Source organism: Salvelinus alpinus, chromosome 13 (assembly GCF_045679555.1).
Source record: "Salvelinus alpinus chromosome 13, SLU_Salpinus.1, whole genome shotgun sequence".
Taxonomy (NCBI): domain Eukaryota; kingdom Metazoa; phylum Chordata; class Actinopteri; order Salmoniformes; family Salmonidae; genus Salvelinus; species Salvelinus alpinus.
In genome coordinates, this window is record NC_092098.1 from 16,525,527 (window position 1) to 16,547,950 (window position 22,424).

The window sequence follows — 22,424 nt, forward strand, 5'->3', positions numbered from 1 at the left end:
TTCTGGGCTCTGTTTTTGACAGTGTAACACTGAGGTTATGCTCAGCCTTGAAACGGTTTCTGTACTTATTATTTAAACTGGATCAGAACATCTACTGCGTTCTCAGTCAGGCAGGAGACCGCTTCCTGCTGTAGATGAACAACCCAGAACTGTGTGAGTGTGTTTGCCTCAAAAAGCATCTTGCTTCAATCAGTTTTATTCCAGTTCAGAATAACAATTATTATTGTATTTTAACAGCAACAGTTCCAACCTAGACTCGTTTCCAACGATAATTTCTACAGTAAGATGTACAGTGGGCCTGATCATTTTTCATCATCTGTACTGTTACTTAGGGTTGCACTATCAGTAGCTAGCTTGCTTTGGCGAATGTTAGCGATTAGCTGTGTACAAGGCCAGGGGATTGTTTGAAAGAAACTCACATCTACTACTGTGAGTGTTAGTACTCCCTTATTTCTGCTTATCACCTGTTATAAAATGACAATGTCTTGCTAGCTGACTGACTTTTCCACTGTCAAAGCACTGTTTCCTGAAGTATTCTGCCCTGTTCTGAAAGAACTTCCTGGGTTTACCATCATGGTGTGGATGTTTGGTCAGGACTTGTCATTTATTAATTTGTTCGTTATGAGAGACTCATTACTAAACTCTTCACTGCACAAAACACACTGTGGGTGCTCCTCGTTATACGTTTGTATGAAAGAGAAATTCATCGCTATATTTTTCGGTTCATGACAATTGAGCTCCGTCCGAACTTGTGGCTAGCATGAGTCCATTTCTAGACAGAGGTGAGTGATGGCGAGTGAGGATGCGTAGTCATTGGCAGACAGCGCATCATCTGCTGCTGAACGACAGCGCTGCATCGTGTGTGTTGCAGAGTGATCTTCAAGAAAACTGGTGTAAACCGCGAAGCACACGGGCAACTCCCTCTCACTCACGCAGCTGGCTAACAGCAGAGGCCGCTGCTAAACAGACAGCGCAGATGCACTTGGCCAGTAGCCATTGCACGGATTGAGGGAGACAATGCCATCCTTTCTGAAGTTTAGACTCTGCTTGCAGATGTAAGAGAAGAAATCCATACTGCCCTTCCCCCCTCACTGTTGCTCCAAGCAGAGGAAACTGCAGTTCTGAAATGCATCAAAAAGTGTGAAGACTTCTGCCTTAAGCCCAGAGTACATGTTGGACACTAATTATGCTGTCTCGCCACCCTGGCCTGGATGAGGGCAAGGTTCTTGGTAGTCTGGCGAAGTACACTTCCAAGCAAGGGCTTTGGAATGGAGATGCAATATGGCAGTCGTGCCAGCATATCTCATCAGCCACCTGGTGGAAGGGACTTTGTGGATCTGAGGCTCTTTCCCCTGTTGCCTCCATCATCCTCCAAATCCCACCAACATCAGCCACCTCAGAGCGCAACTGGTCTTTGTTTGGGAACACACACCAAAGCACACAACAGGCTGACCAATACAAGGGTTGAAAAATTGGTGGCCATCCGGGCGAATTTGAGGCTTTTTGAGCCTGATAACGAGCCATCCTCAACAAGGTTGGAAAGTATCAGTGAAGATGAGGCCTCAGAGTCTGATGTTCAAGAGGTGGACATTGAGGAGGTCCAGGGAGAAGACATTGAAGCCTGAGAGGAAGACAACCAAAGCTTTAGTTTCTAGACTATAATTTTTCAGATGTATGTTGAAATCTTTTTTGGGAGATGCGATGGATCATTGGGGATCATTCAATATTCCCTTTTGTTGTTCAATGACATCATCCCATGTGACGAGTCAAATCGTTGAATTAAAGTTAAATTCGTAACAATTGTTTTTCTATTGGAATGATTTAATCATTTGTAATTGTCTACTTATGATAAGGTAAAAGGTTTCTGTTTCCATATGATATGGTAAATATATCCAATGCAAAAAACATCTACATTTTAAATTGTATAAATATTAATGTGTATATATTCCCATTAATTCCCACAGAAAGTGTCCACCTCTGAATATTCCCCAAAATGTGCAGCCCTAATCAAGGGTGAATAAAACATTATTTAAAAAAATTATTGGAGTTTTTATAGCAAGTGTTACCGTAATGAGAAACATTTCCAGTGTTTTCATGTAATACGTATTATAATTTAATGTAGACTTCAACTAGTATCCAATTTTTATGATTTAAGGACAAACACCATGTATTTTATTCAAATAAGTTTTGTTTTTGTTTATAAAATGACCTGAATTTGGGGGTGAAAATGTACAAAATTCAGGTGAAACTAGACTGTATTTTAAATAAGACACTGTGCTATAAACTAGGCATCTTACTCTTCAGATTGATTGTTAATAGTTGCAGATGCATCATGGTTTTCTAACTCCATTTGCTACTGCCATGGTTAGAATCACCCAGTATACCAGGGCCTTGGTCTGGCTGAGCTCATGCCCAGGTTGCTGCTGTGTTTTGGCAGGCTACTTTTACAGTCACATGAAGAGTGCACCATCATGGCGGGGGATCATTTTTCATATATGCTAGCAGGTTTGGATTCCACAGCAGTAGCAGCAGTAGGCTGTTAGTGTGCCTCCTCACTAATGACAGAGCCAGGGCCTATTTATGTCCCTGTAAAACACCAACAGTCACTGACCCTGCTTTTTTTGCGTGATTCATCGAATAGATGCCCCAGACATCAATACTGTGGCTTGGTACAAAGGTGATTCTTTATAAGGGACTTGGATGTCAATAGAGCACAGTAGCAACTACGTGCAGTAAAGGACTTTGGCAAATGATATTCCTAGTTGCTGTGGTTTTAGACTGGAGACCAGGGTTGTTGTGGCGACTATCTGGGTGAATGTTTTCAGATCTTCCAGTACATTTCCTCCCGTTGTATTTGCTGCAATGTTCAGCTGACTGAAGTCCCTCTTGCATGTCATTAGTCATTCAGCAGAGTGGCGGTAGTGCTGACTGCTGTGTTCTGTGGTCTACTGCGATGCCACATTCGCCAAGAAGGACTGTCTATTTTGGTGTTGCTTCCGATGCAATGGCTTTTGCCTCGCAATCACACCCGCAGCCAGCCACGCTTTAACTCTCCAACTCTCTAAAGCCTCACTTCAGTGGAGGAGCTGTGAACTAACTCAAAGGGCACAAGCTCTCAGGGTGAAATTGAAGAACCACCACACAGAGACAGTGTTCAATCTCCATGTGTTGTGCAAACTCATGTAGCTTCTAGGCCCAAGCTATGGCTGAGGTGGACGAGTCACCAAAGCAAAGCCTCCCCAGCACCACTGGAGCATTTTCAGATGTGGCCTTTGAATGGCATTGAGATGAAGCTGTTCCTAATAGTTGTTGCATGTGAATGGCTCCCAGATTAGGCTATTCCCAGTAGGCCATCTAAGCCAGTAACACAACACAAAGAGAGCCTAATGCTAAATTAATTTCCTCCCAAACTATTTTCCCAACCACAAGAGCGGTTATATAAAGGAGGAATGTGAAGATGTAGGCTAATCTCCAAAAAGTGTCGTGTTACATAAAGGAGAAAGGCAGAGCTACAAGGATGTGAAGTGAATGTGACTGTATTGAGTAACACAAATAAAACCTGAACTTTCAGTGAGCTATCTCTTACAGCTTGCCTGTAGCAGACAGCAAGAATGGCTCATGGTAGTTTCAACCTGTAATTCTACCCTGTCCGTTCCAACAGGGAGGCCACCTGCTACACGTTCAGGCTACTGGTAATACTGTAATATTGTTTTGATTGAAAATTGAAATGTGTTGATCTGTGTTTCACCTTGCTCTGATGTGATGTCTCTACAGCAGGCCAATGAAGCCCTCCACCACCAGCACCAGGTGGCCCAGAACAGCCTGCTGCCGCTGCTCAACTCTGGGAACGAGCTAGTGGACCAGAAACCTGTTATGCCCATCCTCCTGGACCAGAAACCCCCCGCCAGCGCCGCCGAGCTCCTCAAAGACAACGTGGCCTGCGGGACTGGCAGCGGCAGGGGACCCATGCCCGTGGTGAAGAAGGAGCACAAGAGCAAGACACCCTTCATCTGCGGCTACTGCAACAAGGCCTTCCGTGACAGCTACCATCTGCGGCGCCACGAATCCTGCCACACGGGTGTCAAGATGGTGTCCCGGCCCAAGAAGACAGCTCAGACAGCCCCCACCATGGTGCCTCTCATCTCTACCCTGCCCAGGGAGAATAGTGGGCAGCCCTCCTACATATCAACCATCGCAGGCATCCTCACCACGGCCACCCCCTCTGTGTCTTCAGCCTCCAGCATCATGTCTCCAGCCTCTATGATCAATGTACCCCAGCAGAGCCAGCCCAAAAAGCCTGCCAAGCCAGTGAAGAAGAACCACGGCTGTGAGATGTGTGGCAAGGCCTTCCGAGACGTCTACCATCTGAACCGTCACAAGCTGTCCCACTCGGACGAGAAGCCCTACGAGTGCCCCATCTGCCAGCAGCGCTTCAAGAGGAAGGACCGCATGACCTACCACGTGCGCTCTCACGACGGTGGAGTCCACAAGCCCTATGTCTGTTCTGTGTGTGGGAAAGGTTTCTCAAGGTAGGCCCCAGGCCCAGTCATGCACATTCACAACCACTCGCTAGCTGCCATACATTTCAAGTAAAAGTGCTTGCTATTTATTACAAACTCAACTAATTCAGATCATGTAGGTACACGGTTGTTAGTCTACACATTCTATATAGTGTTGAGAGTGTATGACCATCAGTTGTTCAATGTGACATTAACGTGGTGCACGTCCCATTTGGCTGCTGCCCTCACAGATTTATAGTAGCGTTGAATGGTCTTGACTCAGTGCCTTTGTGGTCCCCAGCATGTTTAAACAGTCACGCTTTAGAGAGTAGTTCAACTCCAGTGTCCAAGAGTTCCCCCCTGTGAGGACAGGCATGCAGGCAGAGAGGAGTGAGCAGGGGGAGGGGAAAGGTGGCTTTGATTTGTGCGTCATGCTGTGGTTCCCGCCAGCTCGTCACCCCTTCCCCAGGGAATGCCATTTAAAACAGACCTAGGAGGCAGGAGCCTGAGATTTCCTCTTACACACACACACACAGCAGATCCCATTCTGATCCTGTGCTGCTGCTTAACCTCACTACGCTAGCGTCCCACCTCGTCAACAGCCAGTGAAACTGCAGGGCGCCAAATTCAAAACAACAGAAATCCCATAATTAAAATTCCTCAAACATACAAGTATTTTACACCATTTTAAAGATACACTTGTTGTAAATCCAGCCACAGTGTCCGATTTCAAAAAAGCTTTACGACGAAAGCACACCAAACGATTGTTAGGTCAGAGCCAAGTCACAGATAAACACAGCCATTTTTCCAGCCAAAGAGAGGAGTCACAAAAATCAGAAATAGAGAAAATTAATCACTAACCTTTGATCTTCATCAGATGACACTCATAGGACTTCATGTTACACAATACATGTATGTTTTGTTCGGTAAAGTTCATATTTATATCCAAAAATCTCAGTTTACATTGGCGCGTTATGTTCAATAGTTCCAAAACATCCGGTGATTTTGCAGAGAGCCACATCAATTTACAGAAATACTTATAATAAACATTGCTAAAAGATACAACTGTTATGCATGGCATTTTAGATCCACTTCTCCTTAATGCAACCGCTGTGTCAGATTTTTTTTTAAAGAGTCCAGCGCTCAGACACAAAACCAAGCCATACAGATATCCGCCATGTTGTGGAGTCAACAGAAGCCAGAAATAGCATTATAAATATTAATTTACCTTTGATGATCTTCATCGGAATGCACTCCCAGGAATCCTAGTTCCACAATAAATGTTTGATTTGTTTGATAATTTATGAACTTTATGTCCAAATACCTCCTTTTTGTTTAGACAAAAAGTCATATTACAGTTCATAGAAACATGTCAAACGAAGTATAGAATCAATCTTTAGGATGTTTTTATCATAAATCTTCAATAATGTTCCAACCGGAAAATTCCTTTGTCTTCAGAAATGCAATGGAACGCAAGCTAACTCTCACGTGAACACGCGTGGTCAGCTCAGGCCACTCTGGCAGACCTCTGACTCATTCCGCTTCCATTCCCCCCCCTTCACAGTAGAAGCATCAAACAAGGTTCTAAAGACTGTTGACATCTAGTGGAAGCCTTAGGAAGTGCAATATGACCCCACAGACACTGTATATTTGATAGGCAATGACTTGAAAAACTACAAACCTCAGATTTCCCACTTCCTGGTTGGATTTTTTCTCAGGTTTTTGCCTGCCATATGAGTTCTGTTATACTCACAGACATCATTCAAATAGTTTTAGAAACTTCAGAGTGTTTTCTATCCAAATCTACTAAATATATGCATATTCTAGCTTTTATGGCTGAGTAGCAGGCAGTTTAATTTGGGCAGGCTTTTCATCCAAAATTCCGAATGCTGCCCCCTACCCTAGTGAAGTTAAGGCCGCTACACACTTTACGCAAACGCAGCGACGGGTGTCGTTTTCTATAGTTCTACGTACTTTTGTGCGCTCAAAATGTATACCATGCTCCATCACTCTGTTTGCGTAGGGTGTTTAGTGCCCTTTACAGGGCCCAGTTTGTTTTAAGTCTAGCCCGCCTGGAATGACTGTTCATTCCGGTCTTTCCAGGCATAGCCAACAGTGGCCTTGTAAGATTTCCTCTTTCATCATTTACTGCAAATCCACTCACTACTTCCAGCTATGCGTCACTAGTAATCTGTGGGCATGAGTAATGGCAAATTGACATCGCTTTCCAAGAAGCAAAGGGCTTCTCTTACAGCTTGTTTAAAACAGTACTGTAGCAATGAGGTTTGTGCAGTAGGCTACAGTATAGGCCCAATACATTATCGCCGCATATTGGCTTTGCTTTAATTGCCCTGTTTGTTTGCTGGGCTGATGGTGTCTGCATTTGATGGTCAGTGTAAGGAAAGAGCAGCAGACTGAGGGTCCGCCTCTCAACGTTCCTGCGCTCTCCCTTTCCACCGCTGACACTGACCAAAAAGGGACACTGTCTTCCAGCTGATGGCGCAACTCATGTCGCGCCGCATTATTTCTGCCTCATGCACAAATTCATGTTAGTTCACGAACAGAGAAAGTGAAATATTCCTCGACTATAATAGAATTTACGCAAATCGATAAACTTTCCTGCTCATTCATTCATTACAGCTGTAGTGTTGGTTGTAGTGTGAGTGGAACTAGGAAGAATGTGCATTTTATTGCATTGTGTTTAATAAAAAGTGCTGACCGTGCTGAGCAAGAACTTAAACATGACCTCACTCGTAAAAACAGCAGTTCTTTGCTGTATTCATTGAGTCTCTCTAATCAGATAATTAAAAACAAATCTGTGTCGATTTTGCTTTATCTTTCTTTTACGCCTGCTATGTTACTGCAGACACGGTAATCTGAGTCATCCGATTGGCCAGCGGTAGGCCTATAGTGCACTTGATTTGCTCTCTGGGCCCGCTGGGAAGGCGTACACATGAAATGGTTCAAAATGGGAACACTTTGCCTACCCGGTGTGCATTGCAACTGAATTGGGTTATCGGGTACATTATTAATCATATACAACAAATTAGATTTTTCTCTACAATATTATAACCTTAATGTGCTTTTACTTAACTGATTAAATTAGGGGGGGGAAATGTTTTATTGGATTTCTGTTAAAACGCTAAGAAAAAGTAATAACATTCCATGTGAATTCACAATGCAGATGGTCTGTCATGCTTCCTGCGGAGAGAGAAAATTTTATAATTTATGATGCTGCTGCACTTGCTTTTCACGAGAGGGGCGCATGTAGCTTTTTGTTGTCGTCCAATCACAAGTCATCAAACCAGCACTAGGCTACAGTAATAGAGCTAGAGGCTCTATGTGGCAAGTTAAGATGCTCACATACCTTCGACCTTCTCTTGAAAAAAACTTTGCTTAAGAAATTAGTGGCAATAGTACGGTTTGTCGATCTTGAGACACCGTAGCCAGTATACACTTCCGCAAAATTAAAACTCAAATCGGTCATTCATTTTGACGTTTTTAACAAGGAAATCTTAGTTGCGCAATTTTACATCTAACTAGGATGTTTGGTGCAGTATTTCTCAAGTATTTTTTGTTGTTGCATGAAAACGATTTGCATATCGTTGAATGAAAACAGACTTTATTGAAGAATCCCTGCTTTTGACCAATCACCGACTAAGGGGTGTAGACTTAGGCTTCCGAACTTGGGCTTGCCTCAGGGGAAAAAAATGTTGGCACGAACAGACTTTAAAAAGAAAAATCCCCGAAGGCCAAAACGTCATAATATATTCAAACTTTTGAAAACTGTTTTGGGTGGGAAGCATGCCTTTAGGAGATATCTAGGCTAATCAATGGAAGATGTAATTAAAATTATAGAACTAAAAGTTAAATGAGAAGAACAGGCTACAACATCAAGAGCCAATCAATGGAAGATGTAATTAAAATTATAGAACTAAAAGTTAAATGAGAAGAACAGGCTACAACATCAAGAGCCAACAGGTAAGCTGCTACTTAATAATACGAATGGAGTTGAAAGGGGGAAAAGCGCTGTTATGTCTCAATTAGCCTAGCTAACATTAGCTAGCTAGCTTAACTAACTTTTCGCGGTTTGAAGACCGGTACTATTTAATCAGATGAGATGATAAATAACTACCAATAAAATAGTCTACCAGCGCGAGTCGACTTGTATTGCTATCTCTCTCCCCCTTCCTGCTCCCCTCGTCACTCAAACACACCGCACGGCCCCTCGCCGCTGCCTGCAGGAGCGCTGCTCTCATAGTAGTAATACAGCTCCGGTTAATAGGGTTGGGCGGTATCCATATCATCATACCATCCTTCTCTCATACCGGTATATATGGTATTACCGGCTTAGTGCACAAGGGGTGCCAAAAAACTTGCACAAAAAAACATTGGGTGTCTATTACCAGAATGCTGACAAAATTAACACAGGTAATGGCGAATTTCAATGGAGGATGCTAGCTAAATATGCTAACGAGCACAAACGAAAATAAACAAATTGCAAAGACAGGCAATCCAACTCATGAAGTTATACATATATAAGTAGGAGCTACTGAATGGCATTTTTGGTGAGTTTGGACATTTACAAGCGAATGTGAACGAGAGACATTGTGCAAATGAACAATGTTTTGAGACATACTTGTCTGAAGGAATCACAGTACTGGCTCCGCAGAAGCATGTGTAGGCTACATGTTGTGTCTGTAGAGTTGCTAGGGCAACTGGCCTGCCTGCTCTGAGAACAGGATGAGAGCAGAAACTCAAGGAAATCAAGATGGTGGAGGCTGTACAAATAACTCATCCGGAGGGCTTTGACTTCTCAAACACGGCAGAAAGCTAACACAATATGATGCCCCGTCACCTTATTAATTCAGCCACTTACTTAGATCAACTAGCAAGCTAAATTTAGGTGTGTGTATTTCACACAGGAAAACAAAAAATGTATTTCACCTTTATTTAACCAGGTAGGCCAGTTGAGAACAAGTTCTCATTTACAACTGCAAACTGGCCAAGATAAAGCAAAGCAGTGCCACAAAAACAACAGAGTTACACATAAACAAATATACAGTCAATAACAGTAGAGAAATCTACGTACAGTGTGTGCAAATGTAGAAGAGTAAGGATGTAAGGCAATAAATCGGCCACAGAGGCAAAATAATTACAATTTAGCATTAACACTGGAGTAATAGACGTGCAGATGATGATGTGCAAGTAGAGATACTGGGGTGCAAAAGAGCAAGAGGATAAGTAACAATATGGGAATGAGGTAGTTGGGTGTGCTATTTACAGATTGGCTGTGTACAGTGATTGGTAAGCTGCTCTGACAGCTGATGCTTAAAGTTAGAGAGGAAGATATGACTCCAGCTTCAGTGATTTTTGCAATTTTTCCAGTCATTGGCAGCAGAGAACTGGAAGGAAAGGCAGCCAAAGGAAGTGTTGGCTTTGGGGATGACCAGTGAAATATACCTGCTGGAGCGTGTGCTACGGGTGGGTGTTGCTATTGTGACCAGTGAGCTGAGAAGGCAGGGCTTTACCTAGAAAAGACTTATAGATGACCTGTAGCCAGTGGGTTTGGCGACGAATATGAAGTGAGGGCCAGCCAACAAGAGCATACAGGTCGCAGTGGTGGGTAGTATATGGGGCGTTGGTGACAAAACAGATGGCACTGTGATAAACTATATCCAGTTTGCTGAGTAGAGTGTTGTAGGCTATTTTGTAAATGACATCGCCAAAGTCAATGATTGGTAGGATAGTCAGTTTTACAAGGGTATGTTTGGAGGCTTTGTTGCGAAATAGGAAGCCGATTCTTGATTTAATTTTGGATTGGAGATGTTTAATGTGAGTCTGGAAGGAGAGTTTACAGTCTAACCAGACACTTAGAATATGTGGACAACTACAAATACCTAAGTCAGAACCGTCCAGAGTAGTGATGCTAGTCGGGCGGGTGCGGGCAGCGATCGGTTGAAGAGCATGCATTTAGTTTTACTAGCATTTAAGAGCAGTTGGAGGCCACGGAAGGAGTGTTGTATGGCTTTGAAGCTCGTTTGTTAGTTACCGAAAGTAAGACGCAAAAACTAAACTTAAGAATGGGAAGCATAGAAATAGCGCACATAGAACAGATCTACCACTTCTTAGACTTGCTTTCAAAAGAGTGACAGCTCTATAACATACATTTCTATGTGAATTTGGTCAGATCACCCAAAAAGTTATATATTGCAGCTTTAAATGTTTTAACATTGAAACGTTAACACCCCTAGATTAAATAAGACATTCGTTTGTTGTGACCATTGCTAATTTAAACTGCTCAGCTCTTGGTTGTATCTCCTCCATTTTTCGATGTTGGGAGTTGGTAACATTTGGAGGTGTTTCCATGCTTTGGACCAATCAAAATCAACTTTTCATCAACAGATCCGTGGTATTGTATTCCTCTAACCCAGGTCAATCAACGTTGCTGGGCCGTTTCTATGGCGGTTTAAAGGGGGAGACTCTTATATATATATCATATATATATATATATATATATATATATATATATATATATATATATATATATATATATATATATACACACCATGAAAACTGGAACAGATTGTCTTCGGGGAGGGTAGATATTTAAACTCCGTCTGTTAGCTTTGTAAATTAATATATAGACCCAATTTTGTTTTGTAGTCAGCAGATTTAATTTAGAAAAAAAACCTATCACACACTAACCTGCAGCCACTAGCTAGTTTGTAAGTTGACATTTGAAGTTGGCGCCGTTCTGCCCGCGGAGCAGTGACACGTTTATTTTGAGCGGCGTCCACTTTTTGACCATGGCCGTAATGACATTGTATTCACTCTAATCATGCTAAATTCTGAGTAAATTGTAACTTGTTAACCATATATGGTAGACATAGGGTCTTAACTATTGTTTTTCCAATGCAATTCTCTGTTGACTGAACATTTCTTTATGAACATTGAATGAAATAATAATTTTATGGGTTGGGTGAACACCCTACATTATACTGTCTGTCCAAACTGTAATCTTAGAGCTGGGCAGTTAAGGGAAGAACCCGGCTTGGTTCCAACACAGTGACGCAGAGGTTTATCGGCACATTGAAAAGTGAGGCCGGCCAGCAGAATAACGTAACGATGAGTCACTGTCAGACAGCCAGCCAGGTCTGCAGGCGCTCCCTCTCTCTTCTCTCTGTGTGTTTGTGTGTGTGTGTGGAAGCTGCTGTCCTCCTCAGTTAACAGTGAAAAGAAGAGAAGTCATTCTGGTTCACAGCACTGCTGAAAAGATTCCACTTGACTCATCTCCGTTGTAACAAAACCACTACCAGTGTGAAACTGTCTCGCTTTGGCCCAGCTGTTAGTTTTGGAGTTCTCCACACCATTCCTTATGACAGTGATGAAATGATTTAGCTCTTAGCCTGTCTGCTGTTGTTCAGGTTTTCAGTTAAACTAATGGGAGCTGCGATGAGTGGGATGTGTGAACAGTGGAGTCTCACTGGAAAGGTCAAAAGTTAAGAAACAGACTGTGTTGTGTCTATTAATATTCTACAGCAAGATTAACTTTTTTTTCACCTCTCTCCTCCAGGCCAGACCACCTGAGCTGCCACGTGAAGCATGTCCACTCTTCAGAAAGACCGTTCAAATGTCAAGTAACGGTGAGAGAGAGAGAGAGAGAGAGAGCTGTACTGTGTGGCCTTATTAGGGCCACTTGTCGAGCTCATTATTGACAACTCTCCCACTTTGCACGTTCTTCTCTGCCGGCTCGGACAGTACTTGTTAGTTTCCAGCATCGAAAGGAATGAAGATAACTGTGCCCGACTAGTGTCTTTAAAATGAGCCTGTTAGTCATAGAGTGCCGTAATGGCAGTCTGTTCATGACACCATACTCCAGTAGGCTCTGCCCTGTGGCCCCAGTAGAGATTTATGATGATCTATAAGCCTTTATAGTTGGACATGTTCCATGCAGTCTGAATGATGAAAGCTGGCTGTGTTAGATAAATTATTAAAGCTGCACTTGGCACCAAGCTGGAGCACAAAGCTGGGTGGCCCTATGAATAGTAGTGTGCCTCTGGCCTGACCTTCTGACCCCGTCTTGTTCTCCTCTCCTCCCCCAGGCCTGTACTTCTGCCTTCGCCACCAAAGACAGACTGCGCTCCCACATGATCCGACATGAAGGGAAGGTCACCTGCAACATCTGCGGCAAGATGCTGAGCGCAGCCTACATCACCAGCCATCTAAAGACACACGGCCAGACCAACTTTAATTCCTCTAACAAAGGTAAGTCACGTTAGCCCTATCTCACCAGCCACTGCCCCCCTCCTAACTTAAACAGTCTTCCTAATTTAATAGATTTGATTGATTTAATACTTTATTGTCCCTTTAGGTGAACAGCAGCTCCTGCCATACACATAAACACAAAATAAAAAACAGGACATAGCCTACACAACTTCACTTATGGACAAGACATACGTTTGATCATGTAGTGTATGTGGACACCTGCTCATCAAACATCTCATTCCAAAAATAATGGGCTTTAATATGGAGTTGGCCCACCCTTTGCTGCTATAACAGCCGCCACTCTTCTGGGAATGCGTTCCACTAAATGTTGTAACATTGCTGCAAGGACTTGCTTCCAGTCAGCCACGAGCATTAGTGAGGCCGGGCACTGATGTTGCGTGATTAGGCTCGCAGTCGGCGTTCCGATTCATCCCAAAGGTGTTCGATAGGGTTGAGGTCAGGGCTCTGTGCAGGCCAGTCAAATTCTTCCACACCGATCTTGACAAACAATTTCTGTATGGACCTCGCTTTGTGCATGGGGGCATTGTCATACTGAAACAGGAAAGGGTCTTCCCCAAACTGGTGCCACAGAATAATCTAGAATGTCGTATTCTGTAGCGTGAAGATTTCGCTTCACTGGAACTAAGGGGCCTAGCGCGAACCATGAAAAACAGCCCCAGACCATTATTCCACCTCCACCAAACTTTACAGTTGGCACTATGCATTTGGGCAGGTAGTGTTCTCGTGGCATCCGCTAAACCCAGATTCATCCGTTAGACGGCCAGATGGTGAAGTGTGATTCATCACTCCAGAGATGACGTTTCCACTGCTCCAGAGTCCAATGGCGGCAAGCATTTTACCACTCCAGCCGATGCTTGGCATTGGAGATCTTAGGCTTGTATGGGGCTCCTCCGCCATGGAAAAACATTTCATGAAGGTCCCGACTAACAGTTCTTGTGCTAATGTTGCTTCCAGAGGCAGTTGGAACTCTGTAGTGAGTGTTGCAACAAAGGACAGACCATTTTTACGTGCTTCAGGGCTCTGCGGTCCCATTCTGTGAGGTTGTGTGGCCTATCACTTCGTTCCTGAGCAGTTATTGCTCCTAGAAATTTCCACTTCACAATAACGGCACTTACAGTTGACCGGGGAAGCTATAGCAGGGCAGAAATTTGACAAACTGCTGACTTGTTGGAAAGGTGGCATCCTATGAGGAGTTTTTCAGTAAGGTCATTCTACTGCCAATGTTTTTGTCTATGGAGATTGCATGGCTGTGTGCTCTATTTTATACACCTGTCACCAACAGATGTGGCTGAAATATCCGAATCCACTCATTTGAAAGGGTGTCCACATACTTTTGTATATACATTGCATTCAAGACCCCTTTACGTTTGCTACATTTTGTTACGTTGCAGCCTTATTCTAAAATTGATGAAATTGTTTTTTTCCCCCTTCGTCAATCTACACCCACTACCCCATAATGACAAAGAAAAAAAAGGTTTTTAGAGTTTTTTGCAAATGTATAAAAAATACAAAACTGAAATATCACATTTTATATAAGTATTCAGACCCTTTACTCAGTACTTTGTTGAAGCACCTTTGGCAGCGATTACAGCCTTGTCTTCTTGGATATGATGCTACAAGCTTGGCACACCTGTATTTGGGGAGTTTCCCCCCCCCATTCTTCTCTGCAGATCCTCTCAAACTCTGTCAGGTTGGATGGGGAGTGTCGCTGCACATCTCTCCAGAGATGTTAGCTCGTGTCCATGTCTGGGCTCTGGCTGGACCACTCAAGGACATTCAGAGACTTGTCCCGAAGCCACTCCTGCGTTGTCTTGGCTCTGTGCTTAGGGTCGTTGTCCTGTTGGATGGTGAACCTTTTCCCCGTTCTGAGGTCCTGAATGCTCTGGAGCAGGTTTTCATCAAGGATCTCTGTACTTTGGTCCGTTCATCTTTCCCTCGATCCTGACTGGTCTCCCAGTCCCTGCCGCTGAAAAACATCCCCACAGCATGATTCTGCCACCACCATGCTTCACCGTTGGGATGGTGCCAGGTTTCCTCTAGACGTGAGGCTTCCGTCTGGCCACTCTACATAATGGCCTGATTGGTGGAGTGCTGCAGAGATGGTTGTCCTTCTGAAAATTTCTCCCATCTCCACAGAGGAACTCTGGAGATCTGTCAGAGTGTCCATCGGGTTCTTGGGTCATCTCCTTTACCAAGGCCCTTCTGCCCTGATTGCTCAGTTTGGCTGGACAGCCAGCTCTAGGAAGAGTCTTGGTGGTTCCAAACGTCTTCCATTAAAGAATGATGGGGGCCACTGTTTTCTGGGGGACCGTCAATGCTGCAGACATTTTTTTGGTACCCTGCCCCAGATCTGTGCCTCGACACAATCCTGTCTCAGAGCTCTACGGACAATTATTTCGACCTCATTACTTGGTTTTTGCTCTGAAATGCGCTGTCAAATGTGGGACCTTTTTATACACTGCTCAAAAAAATAAAGGGAACACTTAAACAACACAATGTAACTCCAAGTCAATCACACTTCTATGAAATCAAACTGTCCACTTAGGAAGCAACACTGATTGACAATAAATTTCACATGCTGTTGTGCAAATGGAATAGACAAAAGGTGGAAATTATAGGCAATTAGCAAGACACCCCCAAAAAAGGAGTGATTCTGCAGGTGGTGACCACAGACCACTTCTCAGTTCCTATGCTTCCTGGCTGATGTTTTGGTCACTTTTGAATGCTGACGGTGCTCTCACTCTAGTGGTAGCATGAGACGGAGTCTACAACCCACACAAGTGGCTCAGGTAGTGCAGCTCATCCAGGATGGCACATCAATGCGAGCTGTGGCAAAAAGGTTTGCTGTGTCTGTCAGCATAGTGTCCAGAGCATGGAGGCGCTACCAGGAGACAGGCCAGTACATCAGGAGACGTGGAGGAGGCCGTAGGAGGGCAACAACCCAGCAGCAGGACCGCTACCTCCGCCTTTGTGCAAGGAGGTGCACTGCCAGAGCCCTGCAAAATGACCTCCAGCAGGCCACAAATGTGCATGTGTCAGCATATGGTCTCACAAAGGGTCTGAGGATCTCATCTCGGTACCTAATGGCAGTCAGGCTACCTCTGGCGAGCACATGGAGGCCTGTGCGGCCCCACAAAGAAATGCCACCCCACACCAGACTGACCCACCGCCAAACCGGTCATGCTGGAGGATGTTGCAGGCAGCAGAACGTTCTCCACGGCGTCTCCAGACTCTGTCACGTCTGTCACATGTGCTCATGTGCTCAGTGTGAACCTGCTTTCATCTGTGAAGAGCACAGGGCGCCAGTGGCAAATTTGCCAATCTTGGTGTTCTCTGGCAAATGCCAAACGTCCTGCACGGTGCTGGGCTGTAAGCACAACCCCCACCTGTGGACGTCGGGCCCTCATACCACCCTCATGGAGTCTGTTTCTGACCGTTTGAGCAGACACATGCACATTTGTGGCCTGCTGGAGGTCATTTTGCAGGGCTCTGGCAGTGCACCTCCTTGCACAAAGGCGGCGGTAGCGGTCCTGCTGCTGGGTTGTTGCCCTCCTACGGCCTCCTCCACGTCTCCTGATGTACTGGCCTGTCTCCTGGTAGCGCCTCCATGCTCTGGACACTACGCTGACAGACACAGCAAACCTTTTTGCCACAGCTCGCATTGATGTGCCATCCTGGATGAACTGCACTACCTGAGCCACTTGTGTGGGTTGTAGACTCCGTCTCATGCTACCACTAGAGTGAGAGCACCGCCAGCATTCAAAAGTGACCAAAACATCAGCCAGGAAGCATAGGAACTGAGAAGTTGTCTGTGGTCACCACCTGCAGAACCACTCCTTTTTTGGGGGTGTCTTGCTAATTGCCTATAATTTCCACCTTTTGTCTATTCCATTTGCACAACAGCATGTGAAATTTATTGTCAATCAGTGTTGCTTCCTAAGTGGACAGTTTGATTTCACAGAAGTGTGATTGACTTGGAGTTACATTGTGTTGTTTAAGTGTTCCCTTTATTTTTTTGAGCAGTGTATATACACGTGTGTGTGTGTGTGTGTGTGCGCCTTTCCATATCATGTGCAATCAATAGAATTTACCACGGGTGGACTCCAATCAAGCTGAAGAAACATCTCAAGGATGATCAATGGAAACAATATGCAGGGTCTGAATAATGTAAATAAGGTTTCTGTTTTTTTATTTGCAAAGATATCTAAACCTGTTTTCGCTTTGTCGTGTGTGTGTGCGGATTGAGTTTTATTTTATTTAATCCATTTTAGAATACGTCTGTAACGTAACAAAATGTGGAAAAAGCAAAGGGGTCTGAATAATTTCCGAATGCGCTGTATAGTGTACTTAAAACAGACACACAGATTTAAATATGTGGGAAACCGGTTTAAAATAACTACTTCAAAGGGCTTCAAAAGTTCTTACTTGATTGTTTTTGTATACACATTGAACATCCACACTTCTCATCCCATCGCTGACACTTTCCTAGAAGTTGTCTTTTACTCCATACCAAGACAGTGTGCCAAAGGCCAGTGCTTGGGAAACCTCACTAGGTGATCTCACATTACAGTGAAAATCTCGTTTGACTGGTGCTGACTTTATCCTTAGGCAGGTTTCATTGTCTGTGTAGTAGAGCTACGGGACATGGAAGCTCCCACCTTACGTTTACCAAGATGACCATGTCCTCCTCGCTAGTTACGTTTCCCCATTTCTCTTCAATTACATTCTGTTTTCAAACATGAATTGGGTGTTACAATCCGTTGAGTGGAGAGATGTATACGCTATGCTATACGTACTTTTTAAAATATTTGTTTTGTCTGCACGTGGTATGTAATCTGACATTCTGGTTGACAGAAGTGAATGGCCTGTGGCAAAAATCTGTTCTAAATGTAAAGCGCTTTCAGCAATTGGCTCGTGTTTGAGCATAAAGGCGCAGAGGAAAGTGGAACACAAAGTGAGATCTGATCCCACCGCAACAACCTTACAGCTTCCCCACTCGATTGATTTGTGCAACTTTCACAGATTTAGAAGTGGGCAGGGTTTTTGTCAGAGGATTGCTCTTCCATGGGTCTTTATTGTTAGTGTTATTGACATCTTTGGTGGCATGAACTCAAGTTTACTTTGTATTACTGCATAGTAAATAATTCAGAAAAATCCCTGCTACCGTAACCATTTAAATACATTGAGTGTACAAAACATTAGGAGCACCTGCTCTTTTCATGACATAGACTGAACAGGTGAATCCAGGTGAAAGCTATGATCCCTTATTAATGTAACTTTTTAAATCTACTTCAATCAGTGTAGATGAAGGGGAGGAGACAGGTTAAAGAACGGTTTTTAAGCCTTGGGACAATTGAGACATGGATTGTATATGTGCGCCATTCAGATGGTGAATGGTCAAGACAAAATATTGAAGTGCCTTTGAATGGGGTGTTTAGGTGCCAGGCACACCGGTTTGAGTGTGTCAAGAACTGCAAGACTGCTGGGTTTTTCACACTCAACAGTTTTCTGTGTGAATCAAGAATGGTCCTCCACCCAAAGGACATCCTGACAACTTGACACAACTGTGGGAAGCATTGGAGTCCGCATCCCTATGGAACATTTTCAACAGTTTGTAGAGTCCATGCCCCCACGAATTGAGGCTGTTCTGAGAGCAAAATGGGGGGTGTAACTCAATATTAGGAAGGTGTTCCTAATGTTTTGTACATAGTGTATAATAATAACTTTGTCAAGTACAGCCCAATAACGGGTTTCTTCCTCAGCCTTCGCGCTGTAACTATGTGTCTGTATTTCCTGTTTATTAATCTGAGAATTTCCATTTGTGAAAGTGCTGTATTTGAGTTGTGGTGATACAGGCCGTTAGCCAACGCATTTGTGATTCTCCTGTGGCTGTGGAACATGAACCCTGTTCATCTCTTCCCATCTGGAGAACACTGCATTACACATGAATCACTGCTCAAAAGGTGTAGTCAATAACAATGTATAATCAACATTTCTCAGATTCCTGTTTCAGTTACTCAGACAGTAGAAGAAACAAGGCCTTTCCCTGGCCACTGAAGGGAAATCCCTTAGCTGCTATGTTTATTCACTCTGCATGAGCTGCCACCTGAACGAGCACTGCCACCCTTCTCCCAAGGGTCCACAACACAAGGCAGACATATACAGCACAGAGAACTCTACAAATAGGGTATTGCTTGTCACCACAGTAATTCTATGGCCCGTTCCCTCCTCCCCCTAGGGACTTGTAGGCCAGGGTGTGTGCCACCGTTTTGGTGTTTGTACCAACCTTGCCCACCTGAAGTGGGGCCTGTAGAGTGCACTGAGAGTGACACCCTGGCCTTAGCGCAGCAGCCTTGGCTGGCCTGCAGACAGCCTTTTATAACCCCTGTGTGTCTATTTCTGAATAGGGGACTGGCAGTGGAACTCCTCAGGGGGACAAAAAGGTAATAATAATGTAGCATTGTGTGAAAACCAAACCTTACCCCAACCCCCCTGCCCGCAACCCAAGAATACACACAGTCACATCACACACACACAAGTATAAGGCAAGGATAAATTGATGTTAGGATGTGGGTAAACTCCCAAAAGGGGGGGGGGGGGGGGGGCAGCGGCGCATTTCTGCCGAGAGCCAAATTAATATAGGGAAAACGCTGCATGATAGTGTGTCACTTCATTTATAAACATTGCATCATCATTACATTCCATAAACATTTCTGTGCCCTAATTGTAAAACTGTTTTACTATACTATGTACAGCAAGAATGACCGCTAGAGATTTTTTTTTTTTTTTACTGTTTTAAGCTATACATGATTTACCTGCTTCAGTATTTTTCTTTTTTAGAAAAGCATGTATTTGCCGCATTTTAAAGAAAAGTGTGAAATGGTTATTGCTATTATGGTCAGTTTTAGTTTAATCTGTGCTGCAGGTGAGTCAAGGCAGTAGCAGTAAAGAGAAGAATGCTGAAGGCGTATACTGCAAAAATAATCTGAGTACACTGCAAAAAATTATCTATGCAAAATAGTCGAGTACAGACCGCATTCCTCCCTCTGTTTTAATGGCGGGGAATAAGCAGTAAGTCTGTGTGTACAGGTATTTGTTTGATTGATTTAGCAATGAACCTTAAACACTATATCCTCTATCCCGTTCTCTAGACAGTAATGACGTCCACAACTCTGCCTCAGCCACACCTGTAACAGCCTCCGCCCCCATCACCACCACGATGAACCGGGGAAACTCCAACAACCCCGTCACCATAGCGTCGCAAATGAACATTTCCACCAACACGGTGAACGTCAGCCTCCAGCACCCAGTCACCATCACTGGACCCATCAACATCGCCTCGATCAACATCCCTACCACGGCACACATGAATATCGCCCACCCTCTGGCCATCAGCACCCCAATGTCCATGACAATGTCCGGGCCCCTCAACATCGCCATGAGGTCCATGGAGAGTATGCCTTTTCTGTCCCAAGTCCTGCCTTCGTCCCCACCCTGGTAAAAAAAAAAAAAGGTGGAGAGTAAAGAAAGGGAAAAATTGGGCAAAACAAGAGGTGATGATGCCTTCTCCTTACCCCCTTCTTTCCCCAGCCCACTCCTCAGACCTGGAAATGAAAGTTTAGCCTACTTGTGCCGTGCAGCGGGAGAGAACCTCCCTGTCACATGGCTCCACCCCAACCAATGCTACATCACAGAAAAGAGAACCAGAACAGTTGTGTAGAAGTTAGGTTTTGTCTATTATCTGAATGACTTCAAAACTAGATGTAGTTAGTCGATGAAGTGTTATACAGTGATGCCTACATTAGTTGGGGTAGGATGAACAAGAGTGGAGGACTCCTCTCAAGCCTCACTAAACGCCCATACCTTTGCAATTGGAAGATCATTTTTAAAAGGATTAATGCAAGTCTGAATTGCTGGTTTTATTGTTCCATAAGTTATCTTACAAAGTCAGTGGGTGTTTCTTATAAGTTGTTTTTAATCAGTATTTCATATTTTTAGGAGAGCAGTCAAACAAAAGGGACAAAGACTTCCATTTGGACGGAAGGTTATTCTTTTTTTCACAGCTGTGTAACTTTGTTTTTCAAATAAGAGGTATGCACTTGAGGTACATGTTAATGTATTCTCACCATCAACAATTGAGTCTGTATTATTTTGTTGAAGTGGATATCTGGAAATTGTCCCTCTTGACTGTTAAATATGTGTACAGTTAGTTTTTTTCTGTATGTTAGGGATGGCAGAGGTGTGCTTCTTTTGTTTGGTCATCAGTTGACGTAAATTGTTTTACACAAACGGAAAGAGGAATGAGTATTGCACTGAAAGCATATCCCATGTGTCACTTAACTGCAGTATTATCAATGATCAAATTGGAGTGTTAGGTAACCAGCCTACATAATAACAGGGCCATCTAGTGGCTTGCAAATGCCATTGAGGAAATTATCCTGAAGTTCACAAATGTGTATTTCTTTTATTATTATTATTATTATTATTATCATGTTGGTGACAGTTTATAGTTTTGTTAGAAATATTTTATACCCTTTTTAATATTGTTTTTGATGACCCTGATAGTATGGACACTCTGCTCAGATAACACGCTGAGAGTAACCCTGTAAACTTTATTTTTTGTTTTATTTGATTGAATTCACATCTAATACAACTTGATCCTTTCCCATGCTACTTTGTAAATATTTAACTCCCCATATACCTTTTTTGCTAAAAGAAAAACGTAGAAGTTAATTTTGTGAACATAGCCGTCCATTTTAATAATCATTTCAGCAAACTATACTTTCAATCAAACATCCATTGTCTCCGCCTGTGTCATGGTGATTTATGGATGAGGTGACGGATGTATTGAGAACAAAACACTAATGGTTTTTGAGAAGTGTATGGAAGTAATGTACGACTAAATCATGTTGTAGTGTGATGCAGACAATTTAGTTGAGCCAACATGGCCTCGGCAGCACATCTCAGGCATTGAGACCCATAGATTACTAGATAAGACGTTCTTACTTGGCCATATCACCGTTGCAAGGTTTTTGTGCTGTGTGAGGTATTTCCTGAAAGATCACACAAGATGCATGCCCCCCTGAGTTCTTTCAAAGAAAGTCCAATGATGAGCGTTTTCTTATGCATTGAGTAGATGAGCTATAATTGCCTGTTCTGTGCCAAATTTGATACGATTATGAGATTCAAATAAGCTAATATTTTGAATTGAATATTTCATCATTTTTAACAAGAAGAAAAGAACAATGATTTGGAAATTATTGGACCTCTGTGAAGGCAGTTGAATGTATATCTTTGTACAAAACTATTTTAGTTCTGAGGATGTCATAGTTACAATAGACATGTGAAAGATAACCTTTTTATAAATATTTTGTATTAGAACATTAACAATGGTAATTTTGTATATACCTATGAAGACTAGGCTTTCTGATTAGCAGAAAGGTAAAACATTCCTACATTTTTTTAAATGTATGTTTGAAATTATTACGTAAACATGCTCAATGTTTTATGTGCCTTTTTATTTGCATTGTCTAAATAAAACATGATGGGTGGGCTTTGTGGCGGTGTGCCATTTCCTGGTGAGTCAGCCTATGGTGGGAGGCTAGCTGTTCCACTCATTAGAGCCTCTACACTCAT

The 22,424-nt window shown here is 43.3% G+C and overlaps 1 protein-coding gene across 2 annotated transcripts in view; it reads left to right on the plus strand.

Annotated features, from left to right (window-relative positions):
* LOC139537201 (vascular endothelial zinc finger 1-like) overlaps positions 1–22,341 on the plus strand; it is a 49,143-nt gene extending 26,802 nt beyond the window's left edge. Inside the window, exons 2-6 of one of the 2 annotated variants that reach the window (XM_071338248.1) lie at positions 3,775–4,529; positions 12,076–12,145; positions 12,605–12,767; positions 19,196–19,231; positions 19,940–22,341. In XM_071338248.1, coding sequence (XP_071194349.1) covers positions 3,775–4,529; positions 12,076–12,145; positions 12,605–12,767; positions 19,196–19,231; positions 19,940–20,289 — 1,374 coding nt within the window. In that variant the 3' untranslated portion in view covers positions 20,290–22,341. The remainder of the gene's footprint in view (positions 1–3,774; positions 4,530–12,075; positions 12,146–12,604; positions 12,768–19,195; positions 19,232–19,939) is intronic. The other variant, XM_071338249.1, reaches the window with a different exon arrangement.
* The last annotated feature ends 83 nt before the right edge of the window (positions 22,342–22,424 follow it).